Source organism: Mesocricetus auratus, unplaced genomic scaffold (genome assembly GCF_017639785.1).
Source record: "Mesocricetus auratus isolate SY011 unplaced genomic scaffold, BCM_Maur_2.0 Super-Scaffold_100018, whole genome shotgun sequence".
NCBI classification, from domain to species: domain Eukaryota; kingdom Metazoa; phylum Chordata; class Mammalia; order Rodentia; family Cricetidae; genus Mesocricetus; species Mesocricetus auratus.
This window is the reverse complement of record NW_024429199.1, coordinates 51,246,064-51,270,605: the sequence shown is the minus strand read 5'-3', so window position 1 is coordinate 51,270,605 and position 24,542 is coordinate 51,246,064. Positions and strand designations below refer to the sequence as shown.

The 24,542-nt window shown below is 40.5% G+C and overlaps 1 protein-coding gene and 1 long non-coding RNA gene across 2 annotated transcripts in view; one reads left to right on the top strand and one right to left on the bottom strand.

The window, feature by feature from the left end:
• Nucleotides 1–293: 293 nt before the first annotated feature.
• Nucleotides 294–24,542, bottom strand: part of Lix1 (limb and CNS expressed 1) — a 51,433-nt gene continuing 27,184 nt past the window's right edge. Inside the window, exons 3-6 of the mRNA XM_040728242.1 lie at nt 15,137–15,277; nt 12,875–12,970; nt 4,683–4,760; nt 294–1,449 (exon numbers count right to left, since the gene is read on the bottom strand). Coding sequence (XP_040584176.1) covers nt 1,162–1,449; nt 4,683–4,760; nt 12,875–12,970; nt 15,137–15,277 — 603 coding nt within the window. The 3' untranslated portion in view covers nt 294–1,161. The remainder of the gene's footprint in view (nt 1,450–4,682; nt 4,761–12,874; nt 12,971–15,136; nt 15,278–24,542) is intronic.
• Nucleotides 15,273–24,140, top strand: LOC110343368. Its single transcript, XR_005869488.1, has 4 exons — nt 15,273–15,418; nt 21,253–21,360; nt 21,651–21,681; nt 24,003–24,140. It is a non-coding gene; the product is annotated as an uncharacterized LOC110343368 (long non-coding RNA).

Below are 24,542 nucleotides of genomic sequence, written 5' to 3'. Positions count from 1 at the left end.
CCATGGCTATGACCTTTGTTACTTTTGCTGAAACTTCCGGTACTATTTCAAGAAAGAGAGAATTTTCCATCATTTTCAGTTCACAGAATTTGTACAGTGTTATAATCACCAAACAGAAGGTGAGTCTGATGTTGAGCCATCTAAGCCCTACTCTTGTATCTAATCAGATGTCATCCTTTTGAGGTGGACATTGCCAAAGGCTGCAAATACAGTGAAGACGTACCACACATAAAGATCACAGCTAACATGGGAAATGTGCTGGATTTTAAATTTATGAAAAAATTAAATAGAAATTTTCTTTCACTTAAAAATTTATTCAACAAACAAGCAAAAAAATCCCTATTCCTTCTCTTCTGGATGACATTTAGGCTCATTATCGGCAGCAATGTGATTTTTGTTAAAATAACATTTTAAGATAAATCTATCTGATATTACACACCATTGCTTTTTTTGGGATATTGGAATAGGGCAGTTGTGTAGCTTGATTTCTTCTTGTCTGAGAAATATGATATGTGATACTTTTGTTATTAAAGCTAATTTCACAATATATGATGAGAATAAAGTAATTTTTAGGAGTGCTGGAGAATATACTGACTGTTGTACATTTTTTACAAACAAATCTGTACTATTTATTTAATCTTAAGTCTTTTAAAAGGTGTGATCAGCTAGGTGGTGGTGGCACACGTCTTTAATGCACTCAGAAGGAAGAGGCAGGCAGATCTCTGAGTTCAACGCCAGCCTGGTCTATAGAATGAGCTCCAGGGCAGCCAGGGATACACAGAGAAACCCTGTCTTTAAAAAAAAAGTTGTTAGCGTGCTATATCCCCCAGTCCTGCTGCTGTTTTCTTAGAGGTTTCTTGTACTGGGCCCCTATGTGAAATAAGGCACATATCAACTAGGCTTTATAGATTAAATCAAATCCTGAATAATTCTTTCCAAACAGTTGTGTTGTCATTCTTTCATTCTGAAGTAGAACTACTAAGGGTATGGCTGAAAACAAACATGAAGTAGGAAGTTGGGGTCTGGACCCATCCTATTCCCTGTGAACAGAATGGGTAGGGAGCAGTACACCCTTCAGGTAGTGACTATTAAGCTAAAATCTCCGACAACCCCTGTCAATGAGATTCCTGATGTGAAAGTCCTTGGGAAATGATAGCCTTGCTAATGATAGCCACACAGAGCCGTGAGGCTCAGCTGGTCATCACTGGGTGAGGAAGGGTCAGGGTCACTATAGATCTGAGTCAGAGCCAAGCTCAGGATTTCTTTTTTTTCTTTGTAAAACCGTAGTTCTTGTCCTGCCTTCCTGGCTTCCTCCAGCTGTCCCAGGGCTGCACGTAGCTCTTGAGAGAGAATTCCTGGTGACTCACGCTCCTTCATGATCCAGTCCAGGGCCATGTGGCTTCGCATCTTTTCATCTAAAGAATATTGGGAATAATAGGAGATGACTTCCTAGAACCAGGAAACAAAAGTTCAGAGTGTCAATAAACAGAAACAAGAACACATGTGTGCAATGTCTTCTATACTTCCCCAGTCATGTGGCCTTCAAGCAACTCTTACTTTCAAAATCTGAAACCAAATCCCATTGACATACTTCTGAAAAGGAAATGATGAACTAATATAGTCCTGCAAAGCCTGTCACTCCAGGCTGAGTCAAAACATAACACTAGGAATGACAATAATGTTCACAAAGATATATTTCTGTAACAACATAGAAATACGGCTTCATTTATTCACTGGACGCTTGGGCCCTGTACCATTACCTTTAACGAGACAGAATGAGGAAAGGGCTACACAGACAAGTTGAGGTAGACTGAGGTTTGGACATGCCTATTGCATGAAAAAGGAAGCATTCAGTAAAGGGGTCTTTAGAAGACTTTGAAACCCAAGACTCTACTTCCTAGACGATGTGTTTTGCTGTTGGGACACAGTCCAAGAGTAGAGTCCTGTGAGAAGAATTTTGAATGCTTTTGAGAAAACGCCAAGGAAACAGGACAAGGGTCTTGTGACCTCAGTTTCTTCAAAAACACAAAATCGTCCTTGGAATGTGTTTTCATGCTCCTCCCAGGTGTACTAGTTAGGAGTGAGTTTACTTCCAATTATTTGCTACAACTGGCTATGGCCTCTATGGCAAAATGCTTTTGCCATATGCTGTTGTCCACCATGTGTGGCTTACCTTGTGACTATAAGCTTTACTCATGTGACCCCTCTTAACCCTCAGAATTCAAACTGGCTGATGCTCCAGATAAAGTGGGCTATTTATTGCATGAGACTTCAGTACGCCTCATTTTTTTTAAGCTCCATTCCCCCAGGTCCCACCGCCTTTAGCATAAGGAAGACAAATGTCCTGAAATGGCTTACAATCGGCCCATAAAGAGCTTCCGAAATGTATTGTAGAATGGAGACATCATTATTGGTATTACGGTGACACTTTTGTGATACACTATTTTTTTTACTTTTGCAAACAATTAAAAATGAACCACTCCTTTCATTTCTTCTATGAAAAAAAATCAATCCATCATGCTGTCACATGTATGTTTGATCATGGGGAATGGATGCATTGCTTATTTTTATTTTCAGGAACATATGGTATTTATTTATGACCTTAGCAAATTAAAAACAATCACGGAAAAGTGTTTATAACCAATCCAACATATTTCAAAGGACTTGCATAAACTCAAAGGAAAGGGAAAAAATAGCTGAAGCCATTGTTAGCTACTCATTTCTTTTCCATTTTTGACATGTTGAAAGCCAGACTTTCTAAGCAAAGGACAACTAAAAATGACAGGGTCTGCAGTGCCTCCAAGACCCTCATCTTGATTACTTTAGAGTCTTAGTTCTTCATAAAAATTCTTATTAGGAAATTCTCAAAAATAAACTATTGTCCTTCAAGTTCTGATGGATTAAAAAAACGGGTAAATCTCAGAGGGCAATAGGAAAAAAAGCTTTAAACACACAGGATAGAGTTTACACTTGGTATTAAAAAGAGGAAGGGTTCCAATTGTAAGTTATCAGCGCTTCAGAGAGAAGGCTTACAGCAGGCAGGTTTGCTAAAAAGTTATGATCTGAGGGTCAAAAGGAAATAAGCAGGCTCACACATGCATTCCTTTCATGGTTCTTCACTCTTCAAGAAATGTTCCTCCCCACAAGTTCTCTCTCAAAAGCTCTCTTTAAGATTTCGCTCTTAAAAAGCTCTCTCCTCAAAAGTTCTTTCTCTAAAAGCTCTCTTAAAGTTCTCTTGATATCTGAAAGTCCCTTCTAAAAATTCTCCCTAGGTCCTTCTAAAAGTTCTCCAAAAAGTTTCTTCTAAAAATTCTCTGAAAGCTATTCCACAAGGTGTCTAGCTTTTATGTCCACAGGCACATTTAACAACTCTCAGACAACAGGGTATGCATATCTCTCAGAGCCAGGAAGGTGGGTAGGGTCTTGAGGAAAGCAGGTGCCTCAGGTCTTCCCCCCTTGGATGTGACTTGCAAAGCTTCCTGGCAAACGTAAGTCTCAGGGGAGATGTGACTTGTAACATGTGCTGTTAACTCATTAAAACGGGGACTTCTCAGCATTATGTCAAAGGGAAAAACTAAGTGTGAGACCTGGAGCTGCAGCTCTTACTGCTGATGCCCCGGTGAGAAGGAATTCCTTTTCTCTGGGGCCTATTTGAGAATACAAGGTAGCCAGTATATATTCTATATACAGTCAGATTTGCAGTAACAAATATCCTGGAGTTGACGCCTACAGTATTAATTGCTACTTCTGTAATAAATGATAAGGGCTCCCAGCATGTCACCCCTTTTCAGTTTATTTTTAAAGAGGTGTGTAAACATCTCCCCATGGGCAGCATAAACTATGGACAAATAAAAGTCTGAAGATGATTTAAAGTAGAACAATGGATTAATACAATGCTGGGGTAATTTGGGGTTGAATTCCACTATGGAAAAGGGAAGTGTTTTGTCTTCACAAAGGTTCCACAGAGGTGACAGTGACAATTCAAATGGCCAGGTATCCCCAAGGCTTTGCAAGAGGGGTTTCCTCCAACAGAATACATGATGATCTCGCTGGGTAGCCTAGTGATTTTGTCAATTGAAATCTCATTGTATGATCTCTGTGGCCTGTAGCAGTAAGTAATGAAGGAATACTGAGACCTAGCCCCTGGAAAACAAAGAGGAAACTTCTAAATCAAAAAAATTAAGGTGACTAAATGCCAGTGTGTCCAACTTCATGACCCTTTTTGCTGCTTTTGAGGAACTTTGGTTGTAACAATTCCACCTGTCTTTATCTTGGAGGTTCTAGAAACAGCAGATTCTCTTTCTCTCTATACTGGATAGTGCAAAAGGGGACAGATCCAAGGCAGGTAGGGTGGATGTACAAGCTACATTACTTAGAATCCAACACTATCTTATGGTTGCTTCATTCTGCATTAAGAATAATGGGCCTTCTGACCAACCCTCTGCAGAGCCAACATTCTTAGTGTGTGTGGCAGTCCCCGACTCAATATTTCCTCACTTGTCCTTGCTTTTAACTTAGTAGGTAAACATAATTTTAAAACAAAGAGATGCATAAATAAATGAGGTTTCAGTCGATGTGTTTACACAAACAGAAGCATCTGAATAAAGGAAACCTCTTCAAAGTTTGGTAGGCTCCTGGCCTTGTCCTTGGCACATTAGCCTGTCTCAACCAGAAAGTCTCACCTGTCTAGAGCACTTTGTTTCACGGAGGGCTTTCAGGCTTCCATTCCAGTGCAATAGTTGGAAAACGGTCATCAGTTCCTACAAAATCCAAACATCTGTCATTGATCTTAAAGCAGAAGTGCATGTCAGCAAGAGCTGAGCAGACATAAATATGACCCCCAAAGAAATAAAGGAAACAAGATATATGAAACTGTCAGAAACCTTGGGACTTTCCAAAGAACAGAGCACCAAGGCCCCTGAAGAAATGCCTCTATTCCCCTGCTTAATCTTACTTTCAATATGATATTACTAAATGGTTGACAAGTGTCTTTCAACACTAAAAATATACACATTAAAATAGTTGTACACCCCCAAAAGTTACTTAGGTATGTCAGAACATAGGAGAAATAACTTACAAACAAACTTATACATACTTTGTGTTTTTTTAAAAGAACAGAAGATTCCTAAATACACATTTTCTTGTAAATGACTAGAAAATTTTTTTACAAGATGTGAAAGAACCTGGTAATATAGTGTGAAGGTCTCACTTGGTGGTAGAGCATGTACTTAGCACGCATGAGACCCAACTGTGGATCTCCAGCACCAAAAGCAAAAAAAAATATTGATCTGGTAACATGTCTGACTTGGAAGAAAAGAGTGGGAGGAATTATTTCCAGCATTCTGGAGGAAAGGTTTTTGGGTTTTTAATCATGTAATTAAATGACATTAAAGAAAACAGTGGAAAAATTTAAGAACTTAGACTGAAAAATAAATGTCTATGTTACTAAGTAAAATTTATAGCAGTCGATTTGCTTTGGACCAAGCTCCTTCCAACACATGACTCAAAATGGACCAAACCAAAGTAGACTCATAATTGCTAAAGTTCCATATCAGTAAGCTGAAATAGATTATCTACCTGACTTTTTTTTCAGGATACAGAGAAGAGAGGGGGATGGAAGGAGGGAGGAAGGGAAAGGGGGAATGAGGGAGAAATGTGGGAAGAGAGAGTCAGAGAGAGAGAGAGAGAGATAGAGAGGCAGACAAAGAGAGAGGGAGTGAGAATTTTAGCCAGTATAAAAAGAGAGGTAAGTCCTTCTGCTTTAAGAATGCCTTAAAATACCAACAACGTGGTTGTATTCACCTTTAAACAAACAAAGGATTCTACATTCTGTTCTTTTGCCCTGAGAGAGTACAACTCTATCCCCATTTCCCTGTCTGGTCTAGGACCAGCAAGCTGAACATTTCCGTTTTCCTAATGTGGTCAAAGCTAGCAGTTTTCCACTGAAATTATCTGTGTTTTACCTATTTAGGGATTTCATTTATGTTCTTGCTTTTTCCCCCTTAAAGCTAGGTGTCAATTATGAATCAATACCATAAACCCTGACCATATAATCATTGGAAAATAGCCCCACATAATTAAGGAACTTCCTGCTTATGAACACTTAGCATCTAGACAGATGTCCTATTGACTATTCATAACAACAGCCTTTTACTGACTGTCTTTACTTCTGTTTGCTCAAGAACATGTTTTTCTTCTGAAATTCCAGAGACAGTGCAGTCGTAGGTTGCAGGCATGTTGAAATCATCTGGTGTATTTTAGAACTGCAGGATTATTGGAGGATCGAGCAGCACTAGTCTCAGCTCTGAAGCTTCTATTATGGGTTAGTGCTGCTACTTTCCATCTCAAGATCCAGTGGGTGCACTGTCGGTACTCCACCATAGGTGGAGTACCCCAGGGAACACTGAGCTAGCAGTAAAAGCAAGACCATTTGCCCCCATCAATTAAAATCAACACAAATATTAAACAAGTTGCTCCTTCAATACTGAACAAAGACCCCACTGTGCAGCATCCCAAGTCAAAAGCCCAGAGACTTGCCCTGCAACCGCCCCTCTTCTCCCTGGCCCCATACAGTTTTACTCCAGCATATCGCTACACTAATACAAATAATTGGGAGCACTTTGACAGACTAATAGGGCTCTTGTCTCTGTGCTTGTTGATCCATTCATCAAAGTATCCCCAGGAGGGTAAACCTCTGCTACGTTCCCCAGGGCTCCCTTCAAAGCCACTCATGCAATACTTTGTAGCCACAAAAATGGATATGGACTCTCTATGCCCTGATAGAGAACAGGATCTATGTTATAATAAAGGTCCTTTAATAAAAGGCCAATATTGGATGTTTCTCTGATTTAATATAAAAATTCACTTGAATTTTGCACTCATATATATATATATATATATAATACATAATCATATTATTTGTGTGTCATATATGTGTGGTCACATGGATGTGCGCATACATGAGTATAGAGGCCAGAGGTTGGCAGAGGTGGGTGCCCTCTTCAACTGCTCACCACCATAGTTTTTGAGACAAGGTCTCATTGAACTTCGAGCTTACTGATTTGGCTAGACTGGCCATCAAGCTCTAAGCATCTTCTTGACTGCATCTTCCTGGTGCTATGATTACAACTTTGAGCTACCATACCTGGTTTCTTATGCTGATGCTGAGGGTAGAATTTAAGTCCTATTGTCTGTGTGCAAGCAATGTAGCCTGAGCTATCTCTTTGGCCCTATATCTATTTATAATAATAATAATGATAATAATAAAAGCAATGCTCTGTTTCTTCAGTTGATGCCTCACGATCCCAAATCTGGAGTTTGTTTTTTTTTTTAATTCATTTATTATGTAAACAGTGTTCTGTCTGCATGTGTACCTGCAGACCAGAAGAGGGCACCAGATCTCCCTACAGATGGCTGTGAGCCACCATGTGGTTGCTGGGAATTGAACTCAGGACCTCTGGATGAGCAGCCAGTGCTCATAACCTCTGAGCCATCTCTCCAGCCCTGCAGTTGGTTTTAAATTTAGCTTTCTTCCAGTTCTGTAAATCAAACTCAAGACTTTGCACATACTTGGCAAGCCTCCTACAAGCAAGCTGTACTCACAGTCCCTATGTAAATTTGGCAACCGAAAGAGACAAGCTGCAGCTCCTAGTACCCATCCTAACACTGCCCTCAAGTGATCCTGTCTGAGAAACGACTTATTGCTGACACAGCTGTTGATTCCCATTGGTGTGTATACCCTCCTCTTTCTTCAGGAGCCTCTGGAACAGCCCTCTCGTTTATGCACCAATGGCTACCTCCTGTAGATGCATTGCTGTCATTCCACCCATAACTTTAGAATCCTTGGTTACACTGTGAACAGAACCAGAAAGCTTTCTCATACCCCTTGCAACCTTTCTCTGTCAAAGGCTTCCTAAAAAGACTTAAACTGTTCTTGCCTCTCAGAGGAAAGTCGTTTACTTCCCTACTGCTCTAGTTTGTCTAAAAAGTACTTCCTCCTCAGTGTGGCTCTGGTTCTTACATTTCTTTAGGGAAGGTGACCTCCTTCTCATCCTCATACATTCTATCCTGAACTAGTCTTTGCTCTGCTGTGCAGAAACACTTGTCTTCATCGTACAAGGTGTACCTAATTATTTATACACACTCCCTGTCTCACTTCTTTATTTCCCTTCAAGAGATCAAATTCTTTTAGTTGTTATTGTCTTGCTTGTTTGTTTCTTTGTTTGTTTCCAGACAGGGTTTCACTATATAGCTCTGGCTGTCCTGGAACTCACTATGTAGACCATCCTTCCTCTTCCTCCAAAGTGCTGGGATTAGAGGTGTGGGTCACATCTTCTGAGTCTCTGTGAGTTGGTGCTTAATCCAGTGCTTCTATGGCCTGTCAAACTCAAAGGAAAATAAATCCATGCAATATTGCAGAGGACATCTGTAAGGAATTGTTTTCTAGTAATTCCTGTTCCCTGGTTTTTACCCTGGCTTTGTACTTTATCAGCCCCTGTCCTGTACAGAAACTTGTAGTCACCTACTCTATGATGGCCTTTTCTGCTCTAATGTGGTGGAGTTTGCTAAATAGGTTAATTTCAAAGTCTGGGGAGACTGGCTGGACTGAAAGGAAAGTGAGAAGCCAGTTTGTTAGGGTGAGGTATGGGAGGCAAGATTTAAACTAATTCGTGAGTATTCTGAATCTTTTTAAAAATTGACATTTTGTGCCAGGCATTGTAACACACATGTTCAACTTCAGTACCGGGGAGGTAGCAACAGGCAGATCTCTGTGGGTTCAAGGCAAGCCTGGACTACCTACTGAGACCTACTAAAATTTTTTGTTTGGTTTTCTTTGTATTTTGTAATATTATACATGTTAATCACTGAGCTTTTAAAAGCATCTTTCAATTTTGTTCCAAGACATATGCATCACTTTCCTCTCTTTGTCTGGGACCTTCTGGATCTGCCTGGCATCAAGTCTGGCTTCTTACTTGTGAGGTCTATTCAGCCCTGGAGGTGCTGCCCCAGTTTGATGCTCAGTGTAATAGTTTTTGAGCAAAGGTCTTTGCATTTTTATTTTGTACTAGGCCCCACAAATTATATAACTGCTCCTGGTCATCAAGGTAAATTGCAAACTGAATGGTGAATGAAGCCTGTGTTTCCTTTGCTCTGTAGGGAAAATTGCAGTTGCTGCTTTCTCTCTCCGTCCACAGCCCACAGCTCCACAGTTTTTACTGTCATTCAATTCCTTTAATCCTGCAACAACTGGGCTCTGTCCTAGAAACTGCCTGCCTGGTTTCACCTATTAGAGACAATGGCTTTGCAGCTCCTTGGAGCAGGAGAAAGGGCTCACTTGCCTCTCCCTGGAACTCTGGGAGCCTGGCTTGGCTCTGTGATTCATCAGAAATAAGAAAAACAAACACTGTAAATGGAGAACTTGGAAAACAGGTGGGCACCATCTCCCCACCCAAGAGAATGAGTTTAAGAGGAAATTTGTTTATGGGATGAGGCTTTAAAAGGCGACCTGGGGAATTTAGCACAGATGTAAATAAACAACTCCTCCTTGCATTGCATTAGTCTTCAGAATAAATATATTAACTAGCTTCAGTCAAATTCCGCCTAGAATCTGACCTTGACAAGACCCAGCACCGCCGGTTGCCACTCCTGTCCCTCCCCCTAACAGCAGGCAGTTTCTCTCTGGCCAGCCTGCCTCAAAACAGGCAGCCCTTTCTCTCCCAAGAAGTGAAGGTAAGCAGAAGCCTCTTAGGATTCCCTCAGCGCTGGCTGCAGGACCAACCCGCTGAAAACCCAAGGGCAGTGGTTTTGTTCTTTTTTTTTTTTTTTTTTAACGCTATTGTCATCCTTTTCCCAGATTCAACCACTCTTCAATGGCCTTGACCGCACAACACAATAGAGCTAGCTCTGAAGAGTTAGGTGTGGGAGAGCCGACCCTGAGGATGGGAAAGTGTGAGGACTGACCCCACTGCTTGCTCGTCCCTTCAAGGGGCGAACTAGCCCGGGGGGGGGGGCAATGATTGAGGACTCACCCTGGTGGTGAAGACAGGAGAGGGATGGCCAACTGATCAACCTAGCAGCTACCCAGGCTCCGAAACAGGGTTAAGTGTTGGCCCACCCCAACAACCATCTCATCTGTGATCTGTTGGAGGCGGAGGGGGTCTTGGGACTGCAATATCTCCACAGCACAGGGCAGCAAACGAATGTCCAGGAAGAGTACCAGTGAGGGCCCAGTGTCGATGGTGTAGTTGAGACCAGGGGCCTCGAGCCAAACTAACGCTTCTATGGGATGAATGCCTGCTTGTAAAGATGTATGGTACTAACGCTTCTATGGGATGAATGCCCACTTGTAAAGATGTATGGTTTATTGTGTGACTCATTGTGTCACGCTGCAGCTTCCATGACGAGAGATTTTTTCCCTTTCTCCTACCCTCCATTTTCTTTTTCTTTTTTTTTAAATCTTAAATGGTGTTTTATTTGGGGAGTGTTGCAGGGGCAGAGGGTGGATGTGAGGATGCGGGAGATGAGTGGGATCGGGATGCATGATGTGAAAGGCACAAAGAATGAACGAAAAGGAAAGTTAAAAATATTCCTTAAAGAAGAAAGCTAAGTGACTTTACTCGTTATGAGTAGACCTACTCTGGATGATTTATAAATGTCCAGGTCTTTAGCTCTATAAGGTGACACTATTATTATTATTTAGCAGGAAAAATGAGTTTCAGATTGGACAAGCTCACAGACATAAAGTGATAGGCACACACACATAGGTCTGTATGATTTTAAATGAATGTCTTTTCTCTCCTGCCATTCTTTCTCCTGTTACTTTCTCCTATGCTTAGGGTTAGATTGTGGGGGAGGGTTGTAGATCCTTTATAGTTTCCCCCATTTACTGTAAGACAGGGGGCCATGAAGCATTTCGGCAGGGAGCTACCTAACCTCTTGTGAAGCTTATGATAACCAAATGTGTCAGGGTAAATCCACCCATCAAGCAGCCTCTGACTTTTCAAGTAACACAATCCTTCAGAGTCACCCTTAAACTTCATGGAATGTTTACCATATGCCAGGCTGCTCTAGAATCTTCTTATTGTGTCCTATTTCACCTTCATACTGGCACTGTGAGGTAGTACTGGTATTTCCTCGGATTTATACCCAAATGAAGAAACAGATTTAGAGATAAGGAACAGAGTAAGGCTAAAACCAGGTAGTCTATTCTGTATGATTTCTTCCACTACAGAGAAGAGTTGGTGGCTTTGGAAGTCAGCTGCAACACAAAGATTAAGTTTTATCATGATAAACGTTTTTGTTCATAAAATTTGGTAAGACTGCTTACTTCTTGAAATCAAACCTAAGAAAACAGAAGTACTGAGACTAAGGCTGTACTATTCCATATTAATTTTTTTCTGGTATTCTATGTCATTGGATATATGACTTCATTTAAGCTTAACTATTTAGAGGAACACACATTGACTGGCAAATCACTACTGAATTTTCATCTATCTAGATCATTATATGAGAAGAATCATATGTGTGAGAAAAGCAAAGAGATTGCTTTGCATGGGTCTGAAGCCTGGAGCTAAGCCATTTGCTAAATGAAGATAATCTTCCTTGGATAACATGTGACTAATAACAACTACCTCACATGACTATTGTAAGGGTTAAATTATACGAATAATTGTCAAATGCTCAATATTATGCCAAAGAAAGTATCATATAAGAATCAGATACTAACATTATTGTCATTAGTATTATTTTATATTTTATAGGTATAGATAGAATAAGTCGGTTTTAATTAGAAAACATCTGTAAGCCAAAATTAGCCCCATGAACCACACAGTCTAGCAGAATGTACCTTCAACATACTCAAAACACTTACAGTTGGCTTGCAGCTAGGCAAAAGTTTATAATACAGTATTAAATATCTTCTGTGATTTATTGAGCAATATAATGAAGAGACAAGGAACAGTGCTGTTTTCATGCCTTCATAAAAGTGGGAAATCATAAACTGAGGATTGTGTGTGATAAGTAACAGAGTTCCTCAGCTGTTACTGCTCGTCAGCTGTGGATGACATGTTGCTAATGTTGCTTTCCCTGATAGGAGGAAGAGGCACATCTTTTTAAATAGAAATATCAGAACTGAAGTAATACTTTTGAATGTACCCCTATGGAAATCCTTATTTGTCTTCTGGAAAGTAAGGAAGAGATGGTCACAAGCAACATTTTTAACCATTTGATTTGGTTTAAAGGGGATCTTAGTCCTGAGGAGCTGGCAAAGTGTTATTGGGTTGTAAAACAGGCTTTGCTCATCTGTTTCTAAGAAATGTAAAGTGACCGACACCATATGTAGGTCTGCAGGGTTTTTAATGGATGTGTCTCCTCTCTTGTGCCATTCTGTTTTCCCCTGTTGTTTTCTTCTCTTTCAGAATAGTTCTGTTTGAAAAAAATATAGACTCTTTTATAGCTCTCCTTTTTTGTTGTAAGACAGAGGCCCTGAAGATTTCGGGCAGGGAGCTTCATGAGAGCAGAGTGTGTCACGATTGCTATTGTTGCAGCTAAAATATAGTCACCATGCTGATTTCTAAAAGGGTAAACTTTTAAAAAGAAGATATTAGTGCTAATGATAATAGTTACATGTTCTGAATCTGGAGAGATGCCTCAGTAGCTAAGTGTAACTCTAGCTCCAGGGTGATCTGATGCTCCGTCCTCCTCAGGCACCTAAACTTATGTGCACCCACACACATACACCCGCTCTCTCTCTGTCTCTCTGTCTCTCTCTCTCTCTCAAAAATAAATAAGTAAATAACAAAATAAAAAATAGTTGCACATCTTCCAGGCTTCTGGATTAGGTCATCAGATAAATAAGTGGCAGGGAGATAGGCACCTGAAACTCCAGCATAGTCTTCCCCATGTTTGACTCCAACATGTAATGATAGGCTCCGACACTTGTACTGGGGTCATCCGCATCATCTAAAGTGCCCTTGGGAAGGAAAGCAAACAAAGAAAATGTCACTGACGATTCCTTTCCTTCTTTGAATGAATAGGGCCTAATCCTATTACTGGCCTAAAGGTATTAATATCCAGTTGCTCTTGGATAAGATACTTAACCTCATTTACCATGACTCAAGTGAAGAGTGTTTTATAATCAGTTTGAATGTGGCTTTTGCTTAAAATGCTAGTGGAGTGTATAACTGTTAATAGGATAATAATACCAAAGCAGGATTTCCTATTTTTTTATTTTTTATTTTTTAGGATTTCTTGTCAATGATGCATTAATGCTTATGTGACTGCTCTCCATGGCTGTCACTGTGGCTTACTGAAATATTACAACGTTGACCTTATTCAGATTCAGGCAAGACTGTATGATAGAAATTCAAAGAACTGTGCAGATGTGTGGCCCATTCCTTCTTTCCTGCCTGACTCTTAAAGGGAAGTTTTCATAATAAGCTGCTGCTGATAGCATGGGTGTTCATATATATGTATATATTACTCTCAGACTACTTAATATTTAAGAATCAATGTGGGTGACAGGTAGAAATGAGATTCTTTTTCAGTGTGGCTGTGAAGAATGACACTAAGCAGCAAACACATGCTCTGGAATGGCATCCGGGCTTCTGTCAGTATCCCATGGCATTGGATTCCCAGGATGGCCGGCATTAGCAATGTTGAGAGACTGAACAAACAACTGTCAGCATCAGACAGCAGGAAATGTATAGCTTCGAATGCAATAACGTTAACACACTGCTCCTGAAATATTTATGTTGGACTTTTAAATATCCTAGGGGAAATCCATCCAGAAGCTTGCAAGCCATATATATTCTCTCTCTTTAGAAATTTCCACGGGAAAAATGACAAATTGCATTTACATTGAGGGCCCTTCCCTGCTCCTAAGTAAATTCCACATGTATATAAATCAGACATCATTTTCCTAACTTCTCTTCCTCAAAGGCACTTGAAATTTACAGGGCCAGAAAATAAAGGCTTCCTTTTATCTTCAGACCAGATATAGTGCAGAACTCTCTGTTTTCTCCCAGCTAGGCTACTAGTTCTTCTGTCCTGCTGCTCCATCTCTTCTCCAAGGGGAAAGGGTCCCTAACAGTCTGATCATCTCCTTCATGAGCAACTGCCCTGGAAAGATAGAATCTGTCAATTCAGCTCAGGAGGGGAGTAAAGGGGTGGGGGGAGTTTAGCACAATGGCCTTTGATTCCAGTACTCAGGAGGGAGGCAGAAGCAGGAAGATCCCTGTGAGTCTGAAGCCAGTCTCCATAGTGAGTTTCAGGACAGCCGGGACTACATAGTAAGACCTTATCTAAAGAAAAGTGGGGAACTAAGAAAAAGAAGAAAAGTGCCAGAGTTTGCCCTTCTACGATTCAAATGCCTGCCCATAAGCACACACAGAAAACTATCTACTATAGGTGGGGCCCAGGTTTCCTCTGTGGCTTACAGTGGGAGGAATTCTTAACCATTTATTGGACAAGTAAATATCTAGTCCTGGATTGCTGAGAAATTTCCCTATTTAAATTTCTAAGACACATTTTGATGTTGTCTTTTTTTTTCTCCCAACACACTTAATTTGTATCTGTCACAGAAAGTTTCAAAGCTTACCAGAAGATACAAGCTGCTAGGAACCATGATTTTTCTAACACACAGAGCTGTCTAAGCAGCCCATAGTTGTTACACTATGAATTACAAGGCTGCACGCTGGCTGGGGAATTATTATTTACAGCAAAGATTTCAAATATTTAGCTTAATTAGTTAAGTTTGGGGAAAATTATAGCTAGTTTATCACTAGATTATAAATCATTCTTCAACTGTATACACTCTTGGACCTTAAAAAAAAAAGCTATACTCCTCAGAGATCAAACATTGAAATCGGTGTGATCATGTGATCCTCCTCTGTCTGAAACATAATCCATTTTGATCCTGGCATGTCAAGAGTATTAGCAAGACACACAATGGGAAGCCAGCTTCACCGTCATGATTTCTAACCTAAGGATCCATTTTGCTAAACTTTAATGAGTAGATGGGCAAAAATTTAAACTGAATATTGCTAAAATGGGAAATTTGCTTACTTTATTATTTCCCAAGATTCAAATGTCATCACATCCTCATAGAAACTACCTCTTGCCTCCCTTTGGTACTCACACTGGTGGAGGCCACTGCTTCCTGAACACTCTCCATGATGAACTCCTTGGTGATTCTTCGGGAGGGCAGCTCGTTGAAGAGAGAGTTGATGAGTGCCACTTTAGCTGCATCCCGCCTGGCCTCAGCTCTACTTAAGCAGCACTTGAGAAGAAAGGAGAGAGACAGTTATTAAAGAAGTCAGCATCTCACCATTTCAACACTGCAGCAATTGATGTCTGTGCATCTCTACTTATACCTTCATACGGGCCTGGATTCAGACTGATAGCATTCAACTCCTAATAGGTATGTAAGCCTTTGAACTAGTTAATTATCATCTCTGTGTGATGTCCTTCTTAGCAAAATAATAGTGGGAGTGAAGCTGAAACTGATTAATTGATATGAAGAAAGCACCAAGAATGGTCATGGTAGATGATACATTGCCACGCTTTATGAAAGCAGGTCAGTCATATATATTTTACCTTCATGATAGCTGTAAGAACACATAAGTTAGTGCAAGGATACTATTGTCAGTACTTTCGGCTTTTAACTTTTCCAGCATCTGTTCCCCATCTTTCTTCTATCAATAGTTCCCTGATTTTCTTGAGGACTGACCTTTATACTCATATAGTTTCCGTAGGAATCAAAACCATTTGGTTTTCCCAAAGTTAGGGGCCACAGACTGCCTGTGCTCGGTAACTTATTAAACACATTTTTAAAAGCTTGGCATGGTGACAACACCCTATAATCCCAGTACTTTAGAGGCTAAAGCTATGATAATTTTGAGGCTAACCTTGGCTAGAGAGGGACTGAGGGGCTTTATCACAGTTGTAGTGTACTTGCTTGGGATGCACAAGGCCCTGGATTTGAGTCCCAATACTTTGGAAAAAGTTTTCCCAGGGCTCCCAATATAATGTTAGTCTCCATCCTCCAAGCCTGTTTCCCTCATTGCTCACATGGGCTTGCCTGAGTGTCTCGCTTCCATTCTGTTCACTCTGTCTTTTTTCCCTAATACTTAAAATTTTCCATTCTTTGAGTTCTACTTTGGTGTGGAATTTGGGGCTCCAGAGAGAGGTAGAATTCCTATAAGAGCCAGAATGGAGCCATACCTTTAGAGCATTTAGACATGACTGCTCTCCAAGAGGCTCCTAGGAACACAGAGCTGGATAGTAAGGTTCCTTAATGGGAAACTAGTCTCGTGAAAAGAAGTCCAGGGTCAAGACAAGTCCGTGGGGGTAGTCAGGTAGCCCGGGCTTGTAAGATCTATCCTGCCTGAGCTTTGGGAGTGGGGTGGGGGCATTTCCTTATGCGCAGCTCCTACTCCCTAAAATGTGAGGCTTTCAGAAACATGATGATGTGTGGTGTGAAGGGACAGGGAAAGTACTGAGGGTCACCCTTCACTTTGCAGTTTCACAGCCTCACAGGTTTTTTTCCCCCAACAGGAAAAACCAGAGTCTTTCTTGTGTGCTTTCATTCAGCACTGTTTACTCTGCACCGGCCTTGCTGCCCTGTCCCCAGGCACTTACAACCTTGTATCATTTAGAGCCCAGCTTCTCCTTCCCACTTCCACAGACCCAGTTTGAATCTGAGACCAGCTTCTAGGTCTCCAGACCTTCCAAATAGCAGGAATGCTCTAGTGTAAGAATCACGTAGGTAACAACTGATCACTTCTTTTGACCACTCTGCAAACTTTTGTCCTCTGTCCAAACCAGGATCAGCACTTTGATTTAAGATACTTGTGTGATAGGGGGGATGTCCTTCTGCATGCTGTGAACATATGTTTCTCTTATTGGTTGACGAATATAGCTATTTTGGCCAATGAACAGACAGGATGTAGCCAGGCAGGAAGTATAGGCAGTTGACCAGACTAGGAAAATTCTGGAAAGAGGAACGCTGAGAGTGAGGAGAGAGACATCATGTAGCTACTGGGAAGATAGGATGCCTGGGCATTCTTCGGTAAGCCAAGGCTCCATGGAGATACATAGATTAATAGAAACAGGTTAATAATTAAGAGAGTGCTAGCCAATAAGAAGCCCGAGCCATCGACCTAACAGTTTATAATTACTATAAGCTTCTGTATGTTTATTTGGGACTAAACGGCTGCAGGACCAGGCAGGACAGAAACTTAGTCTACACTCGTGTACCATCAGGGCATGTAGTACCACAGGACAAAGTGTGTGTGTGTGTGTGTGTGTGTGTGTGTGTGTGTGTGTGTAAGAGACAGAGAGACAAAGGGAGAGTGAGAGACAGAGGAAATTTAAGGCTTGGACTCTAGCTTATGGTGCTATTGGAAGGTGGTGGAACCTTTATGGAAGTTAAATCATTAGAGATATGCCCCAGAATAAGATACTGGGAACCTAGCATCTCTTCTCTCTCTGTCTCCTATTTGTCAAGAGGACAACAGTTTTACTCAGCCATGCATGCTCTCTACCATTAAGCTCTGACTCACAATAAGTCCCAAAGCAGAAGAACCAATGACTATGGACTTTTTGAGACCACAACAATATGAACTTTTATTTTCTCAAAGTAGATTGTCTCAGATATTTGGTATAGTGAGTGGAAATTACCAACATACCTTTAAGTGAATAGAGCTGAAGTTCTAAAATCTGTGTAGAAAAATGGTGTATGGGTAGTAGGGTCCCTTTAGTGTTGGATGACAAGTAAGAAGGCCTTTGGAATAGCTTTAGGTAGGAAGCCTTTCAAACTTTAGGCATCTCCTAAGGTTTAGGCTACTTGTATTAAGCCAGAGAGCTTCTGTATACTTAGTTTTGTGTTGTGCTGTAGACTTGGACAGAAATATACAGGGCTGTGAAGTCTGAGTCAATCTTGCTTGAGTAGCACTTAGCTGCTACCTCTTTTCCAGGAAGCTTTGCCCAACACTCTCAAGCCAAGATGAAGGCTTTGACTGTACTTGAATGTAAATAAATGTTTGCTGGTCTTTGCCTGCTGTCTCCTACCTGCATGCCCTAATTGTTACATAATGTCTTTGTGTTCCTACCCTATTACATAATTTTGATGGAATTTTCTTTGCATCTCTTCCTATAATTTACTCAGTGAATAACAGGCTGAAACAGTGAATAACAGGCTGAAACACAGCTCAGTAGCAAATCAATAAAACACCTGAAAAAATGTGCAAGAAATTCTTTCAAGAATAAATATATGCACTTCTTTTTCTTAAAGAGTACTATGCTATATATTTTATATGGTATTTTAATTCAGCAGTATGAAAATATATTAAGCTAATATTCATAAGAATATTCATAAGAATAACTTATGGCTTTAGACCCTGGTATAAGCATTTTGGCCAATGTGTAGGATATATTTATTATTCTTTGAATAGACTAAAATGCAAAGGTTTCGCCAATATTACACAACATCTATTACAGTAGCTCATTTTAATAGAAGTTTGGCTTCACAAAATCTACAACAGAGCTTTAGGATTTTAGAATTTAGGAATAAAGGGGACTGTTGGGATGGCTCAGAGGTTAAGAGCAGGGACTGTTCTTCCTGAGGTCATAAGTTTAATTCCCAGCAACCACATGGTGGCTCACAACCATCTATAGTGAGTTCTGGTGCCCTCTTCTGGCTGTAGGCATGCATTCAGACAGCACACTGTATAAATAATAAATGAATAAACAAACAAATAAATGAATCTTTGCTCGACAGTGGTGGCTCATGCCCGTAATCCCAGTGCTCAGGAGGCATAGGCAGGCAGATCTCTGTGAGTTCAAGGCCAGCCTGGTCTGCAAAGTGAGTTCCAGGACAGCTAGAGCTGTTACACAGAGAAACCCTGTCTCAAAAAACAACCCCCCCCCCAAAAAAATAGAATTGAGGTCAGAGCCCTCTTAAACTCCTAAGAAATATCTTTCTGTATAAATAATAGCAATTTAAGTCAACTTTGGGTGGGGGGAGAGACACAGTAAACATTGCACAGTTAAAAGAAGCTATCTATTTAAATAAGAGCAACTAAGTGCTAGATCAAAGGCAACATGTACATTTACAGCCGTATGGCACTGCCTATCAGATCAAAGTATAGTCAGGCCAGCAGGCAGGCATCAGACAGACCCTTTACCAGGAAAGCATGGAAAAGGAAGATGGGAGACTCAGCTAATCTCAAGATGTGAAAACAGACACCTGTCTTTACTTATTTTATTGTTTCAGAGTACTGGAGTCTTTTTTTTTAATTCCTTTTTTCCAGTGGGGAGAAAGTGTGCCTGTTAATAAGTACATAAAATAAAATCATCTTGGAGCCATCAAAGAACTTTTAGTCCTATTGTTCTTTATAATTCTGAAAGACAAGCACTTCAGAATGTCTATAATGCCAGCCAGCTGCTTTCTTCTGAAACTACAAATCCAAACCAGTAACTGCCGCCTGTTTTGCTTTTGAGAGGCTTAAGGAGAACCTTTCACCCATAGAAACATGTACTTGGGCAAGCAATTTAGCTCATTTGCAGTCTGCTTGGAGTGTCAAAACCACAGTTCGGGTGCTCCTGTAAGAACAGGAACTTTCAGAGTCACCACCAAACAATGGGAACTACTGTAAGAAAATTAAATATGGCAAGTGACAGGGCATTTCATTGTCTTTCAAACTGGTTATCGAGGACATCAGATGGGTTAGTGAAGTATGATGTTATTTCAAAGCAGCTTCCTGCTAAAATTAGACTTCCCTGTATGTTTTATTCTTGCTTTTTTCCCATCAGACCTCATCATAAATACAGATCTGTAAACCATGCCTCATATGCAGAGACAGCTTTCATCCTTTGCATTGTATGGAAGTTCTGAGCTTGAATATTCAACAGTCAAGATCTTTAGCAAAGTCAGCTGTGGACATCGTAGGCCATGCTAAACTAGATGCATTGTGAGGGGCCAGCAGACCACACTCAGTTGTGTCTTGCAACTCAGATGTCTTTTATTTGCTAGTAGATTGTAAGCCATTGCAATCATTAATGCCTTCTAATACTAAGGCAAAAACAAAAACTCTCCTCCCTGTAACCCCTCCCTCCACAAAAAGCAAACAAACAAACAAACAAAAATCACAGAATGTTGTATTGCTTGGGAAAGCAATTTAAAAGCAATGGTGAGTCAAAAAATGGCCTCAGTGGGTCCATTCCTTTTCCCAGCATTCACCTCTTCACCAAGTCCTTGCCACTCTGTAGCAGTGTTAAGCAGGACATGACAGAAGTGACAGTATGTTTCTCTAATATTGGTTTATAAAAAAATAAACAAACAAAAACCCTGTGGCTTCCATCTTGGTCCTGTTTGCATTTTCTCTGGTTACTTTCATGACAAAAAGTTAGCTAATATAATGTGAGCAGCCCCATGGAAAGGCACACGTGATCAGGAAAATCAGCCTGTTGTCAATAGTCACCTCAGTGGCTCTGGAGGGATACCCAATCCAATCCAAACTTCAGATGACAGCATCTTATCTGACAGCCTGACTGCCACCTCCAGGAGTTGGTGAGCCAGAAATGCCCAGGAGTTGATGAGCCAGAAATGCCCAGGAGTTGATGAGCCAGAAATGCCCAGATTCCAGAGTCTCGAACATGTTTGTAAGTTTTGAAACAATTTGTAATACAACAAAAGATAACTGTTGCAAAGGCTTTGCTTGCTAAAGGTAATTAAGAATTTTCTTAGCACGCTCTTGGGGGAGAGCTCAACAGCAGAGATCTTATTGCTGACCCTGAGTGCTTTGGCCCTGAGCTAAACATTTTATGGTTAATATCATGTTTAGCTATCACAGCAATTCTATGATGTTGGTTTTATTATTACCCTTATTTTGCAGTTGTGGAAACACAGACTTTAGAAAGGCTACACACCCCAAGGTCATGGGACTTAAAAAATAGACCAACAAATAAAAATCCTCTCTCAAGGATATCTAACTAGTAGGTTTTTTTTGTTGTACTTCATAAGAACGCTAACTCAAATTTATCTAAGGTCACATACTATTTCTTAAACCCATATAGTACTCTAGACAGATTTCTCACTTTGATATTCCATGGCTTACTTTGACAGAAGATTCCAAGGAATTTCACTTAAAAGAAAATGTAACACAGTGTAACAAAACCCCAGCTCATTGGGAAGGGCAATGTGCTGATGGTCACTTTAATGTTCTCTTTCCTATTTGCTTTTCTGGACTGCAGGAGAAGGCAGAGATGATAGAAGGGTCGGCTATGGCTTCATCATTTTTTGTCTGTCTCTGGTTGAACATGTCCTCATAGATACCATGGAGTTCAGTGCTATTATATAATGTAAGTATTGATCAGCAATTTTAATAAAGGTTTGGTAACTCTTCAAAAGTAAAAGTCATTTCCATTAAACTTTCCAAATTCTTCTGGATAAGAACATTTCCCCAAGCCCAAACCCTTTTGGCTTTGTATTTTATTTTGGAGTTTAGGTCATCAGCTGGTCAGCAGGATCTCACAGATGACCCAATGAAGATCCCTATTGAACCTACCCAGGAACTCAAGTCCAGTAGTTCAAAACCTTTAATGTCCATGTTATTGTTGCCTAGTGACTTGTTAAATCTGTGTATTTCCAGGGTCAACGCTGACTGATTGAAATATCTTCAGGTAGGTGAGTCATTGTGAATAGTATGCATGTATTTGTTTTGTGTGTGTATGGGGGAGGGGTACTGATTTCAGGCACAGTCATACCATGAACCATGCCGGAGGACAATCTTTGGGATAATTCATTCAGAGGTAAGTGGAAAATTTAGGGAGTTGGTTCTCTATTTCTATCATGGTTCTCAGAGATTCAATATCTGGCAAGCAGTTTCACCTGCTGAGCTGTCTTGCTGTCTGGGATTCCACCTTATTTTTGGAAACAGGATCTTTCACTAACTTGGAGATCACCAGTTACTTAGATTGGCTTCCTAGCAAGCTCAAGGGCCCAGTACTAGGATCATAGGCACATGTGTCTATGCCTAGATTATTTTTATGTGGGTACTGGGGACCAAACCCAACACCTTATGCTTGTTCAACAGACACTTTATCCATTAACCCAGCACCCCAATTCCCAGATATGCATGTAAATAAGCCTTTCAGGTGGTTCTGAGGTCCCTAGACCCATTCTCAGCAGAAGAGCAACCACGTAAAATATGTTGACATCAGCCTATGTAGAAGCTACCTTGACTTCATGATAAAACCTGTGCTGTGAATATAGAACAATGTTAGTTTCTCAATAGAGGAACTATTTCTATCTAAGAATCAAGCAAAGCAATGTTAAAGTTAAAAAGTCCTTTGATAGCTCTTCTAAACATTTCTGGCTTTTCTAAATTACATCGAAATTCTGTTTTTTCTTAGGGGTTTTTATTTCTTCTGTGGTATCAAGATTAGTTTGTAGGTGGTCCACAAATCAAGTAGTAGCTATCCATGGTTTTTTTGTTGTTGTTGTTTTGTTTTGAATGCAAAGACATTCTTAAGATAACTTAAATAAAATTTGGCAGTCACAGACAAGTTTTAAGTAGCAATGCATAACAAGAAATTAGTATCATTTTTAATAATTTCTGAAACACTTAATTGTTTATAGGTGTGTTCCTTATAGGACATCTTCTTGTCAGTCTGACACAATTCAGAATGAGGAGCATCTTTCATAGTATCTGTCAATGAATTAATTTTCATTCATAACTTGTTTTAAACTATAAGCAGGATGCATGTGTGGAGTTGTCATTTTCACATCGAAGATTTTGTTGAGCGTACATCCTGATATGGTAGGTTTTGTTGGAAAGTGTGTGGAAGGACATTAAGATAAGGGACCTAACTCCATCTTAACATACTTCCTGGAATTATTCCCCCATGTGCTTTAAAGATTAAGAAAAAGGTTCTTCTAATCTGAAATCTATAGAGCCAAATTAAGAACAGTCTACTTAATGCCTATGAATGGCAGCTGAGGAGCTGCAAAGGTGTAGGCTTTGAATAACAGTGATATAATAGCAAGTGTTACTTGTGACTGTAAGGACGTGAGCATCTTTGCTGGGGTCAAGGACAGATCAGTGATATTTAGGTAGGACTTTACTCAACTGTGCGTTATACCCAAGATGCTCTCCCACACTAAGATTTTGCAAATGACTAACAAAATAAACTGACTGTGAGAAGTGAAAGATTCTTGTCTTAATCTTAAATGCTATAAGTTTGTCATTCAAGTGGTTGAGAACATTTTTCCTTTGCAGCCTGTAGCCCAAGTTTCTGCAAATGACTTGCAGAGTGTGTATATGGCCTGTGGGCTCTGGCCAGTGTCACCAACACCTCGATTTCATTCTGACATCGAGCGAGCCTTCAGCAAAAAGAATTCTACAAGCCGGGCCCTGTTGCTCTCAGTGCTTTAATGCTCTGACCTCCAAGGTCAGAGAATGAACATTGGCATGTGTTCCAATATATCTGGTTGTGGATGTATTAGCATCGCTCCTTCCAGATGGTGATGTGAAAAGGGCAACTGCTGGGCTTCCATCACTCAGGTTAATGCCACCTCTGCAGGTCAGACTGGAGGCAAGAATGCAGTGACAACTCAAGTCTCTGTGTGTGCTGAGAACAGGGCTCTTTGCTGGGCATTGGGGGAGGGGACCGGTTTCTGTCGACTTAAGAGGAAAGTTTCAGGCATATGGTGGGTCAGAATGTTTTTTCCATAATATAAACCACCTGCCTGCCTCCTTGTTTACCTCTTCCTGAAATGCTATTCTGCACATGTGCCTAGACCAAAGTCCCTGGTAACCATTACAATCCCAAATTGTGTTGTGCTCCTTCAAGGTGCCCTCCCTCCCTCCCTCCCTCCCTTCCTTCCTTCCTTCCTTCCTTCCTTTCTTTTTTCCTTCCTTCCTTCCTTCCTTCCTCCCAGCCTTTCTTCCTTCTCTTTTCTTTTCTCTCTGTCTTCAACTTTTTTATTTTTTTAATGATAGGATGAAGACAAGATGAATTAATCAAAGCTCAAATTTTTGGCTTATTTGGAGACTAGGGAGATGAATGGCTCAGCAGTTAAAGAACACTCACTGCTCTTCTAGAGGACCAATGTTTGGTTCCCATCATCCACACCAGATGGCCCACAATCACCTGTAACTCCAGTTCTGGGGGATCCAACACCATCTTCTGACCTCAGAAGGCACCTGGTACACACATGGCATACACTCACACAGACGTGCATTTACATAAAAATAAAAGAGTTCTTAAATTTTTTTCTTTTGGCCTTTTTCAAATGGTAATTGTGGTATAAATGGAATGCATGAGAGGGATGGAAGGATATCACACAGAGAAAGTCAATCTTACCTGCTCAGCAACCTAAGTTAGATGGTGAACATCCTCCCAAAGTATATTACAAGGGCTGCAAGACTCCTGTGGAGATACCCTGACATCCTTATTTTGCCACGGGCCTTCTCTGGGCTTTCCTTTTCTCTATATGCTACTGTTCTGTCCAGAGGTCAAACATCTCTCTTCTCTTTGTT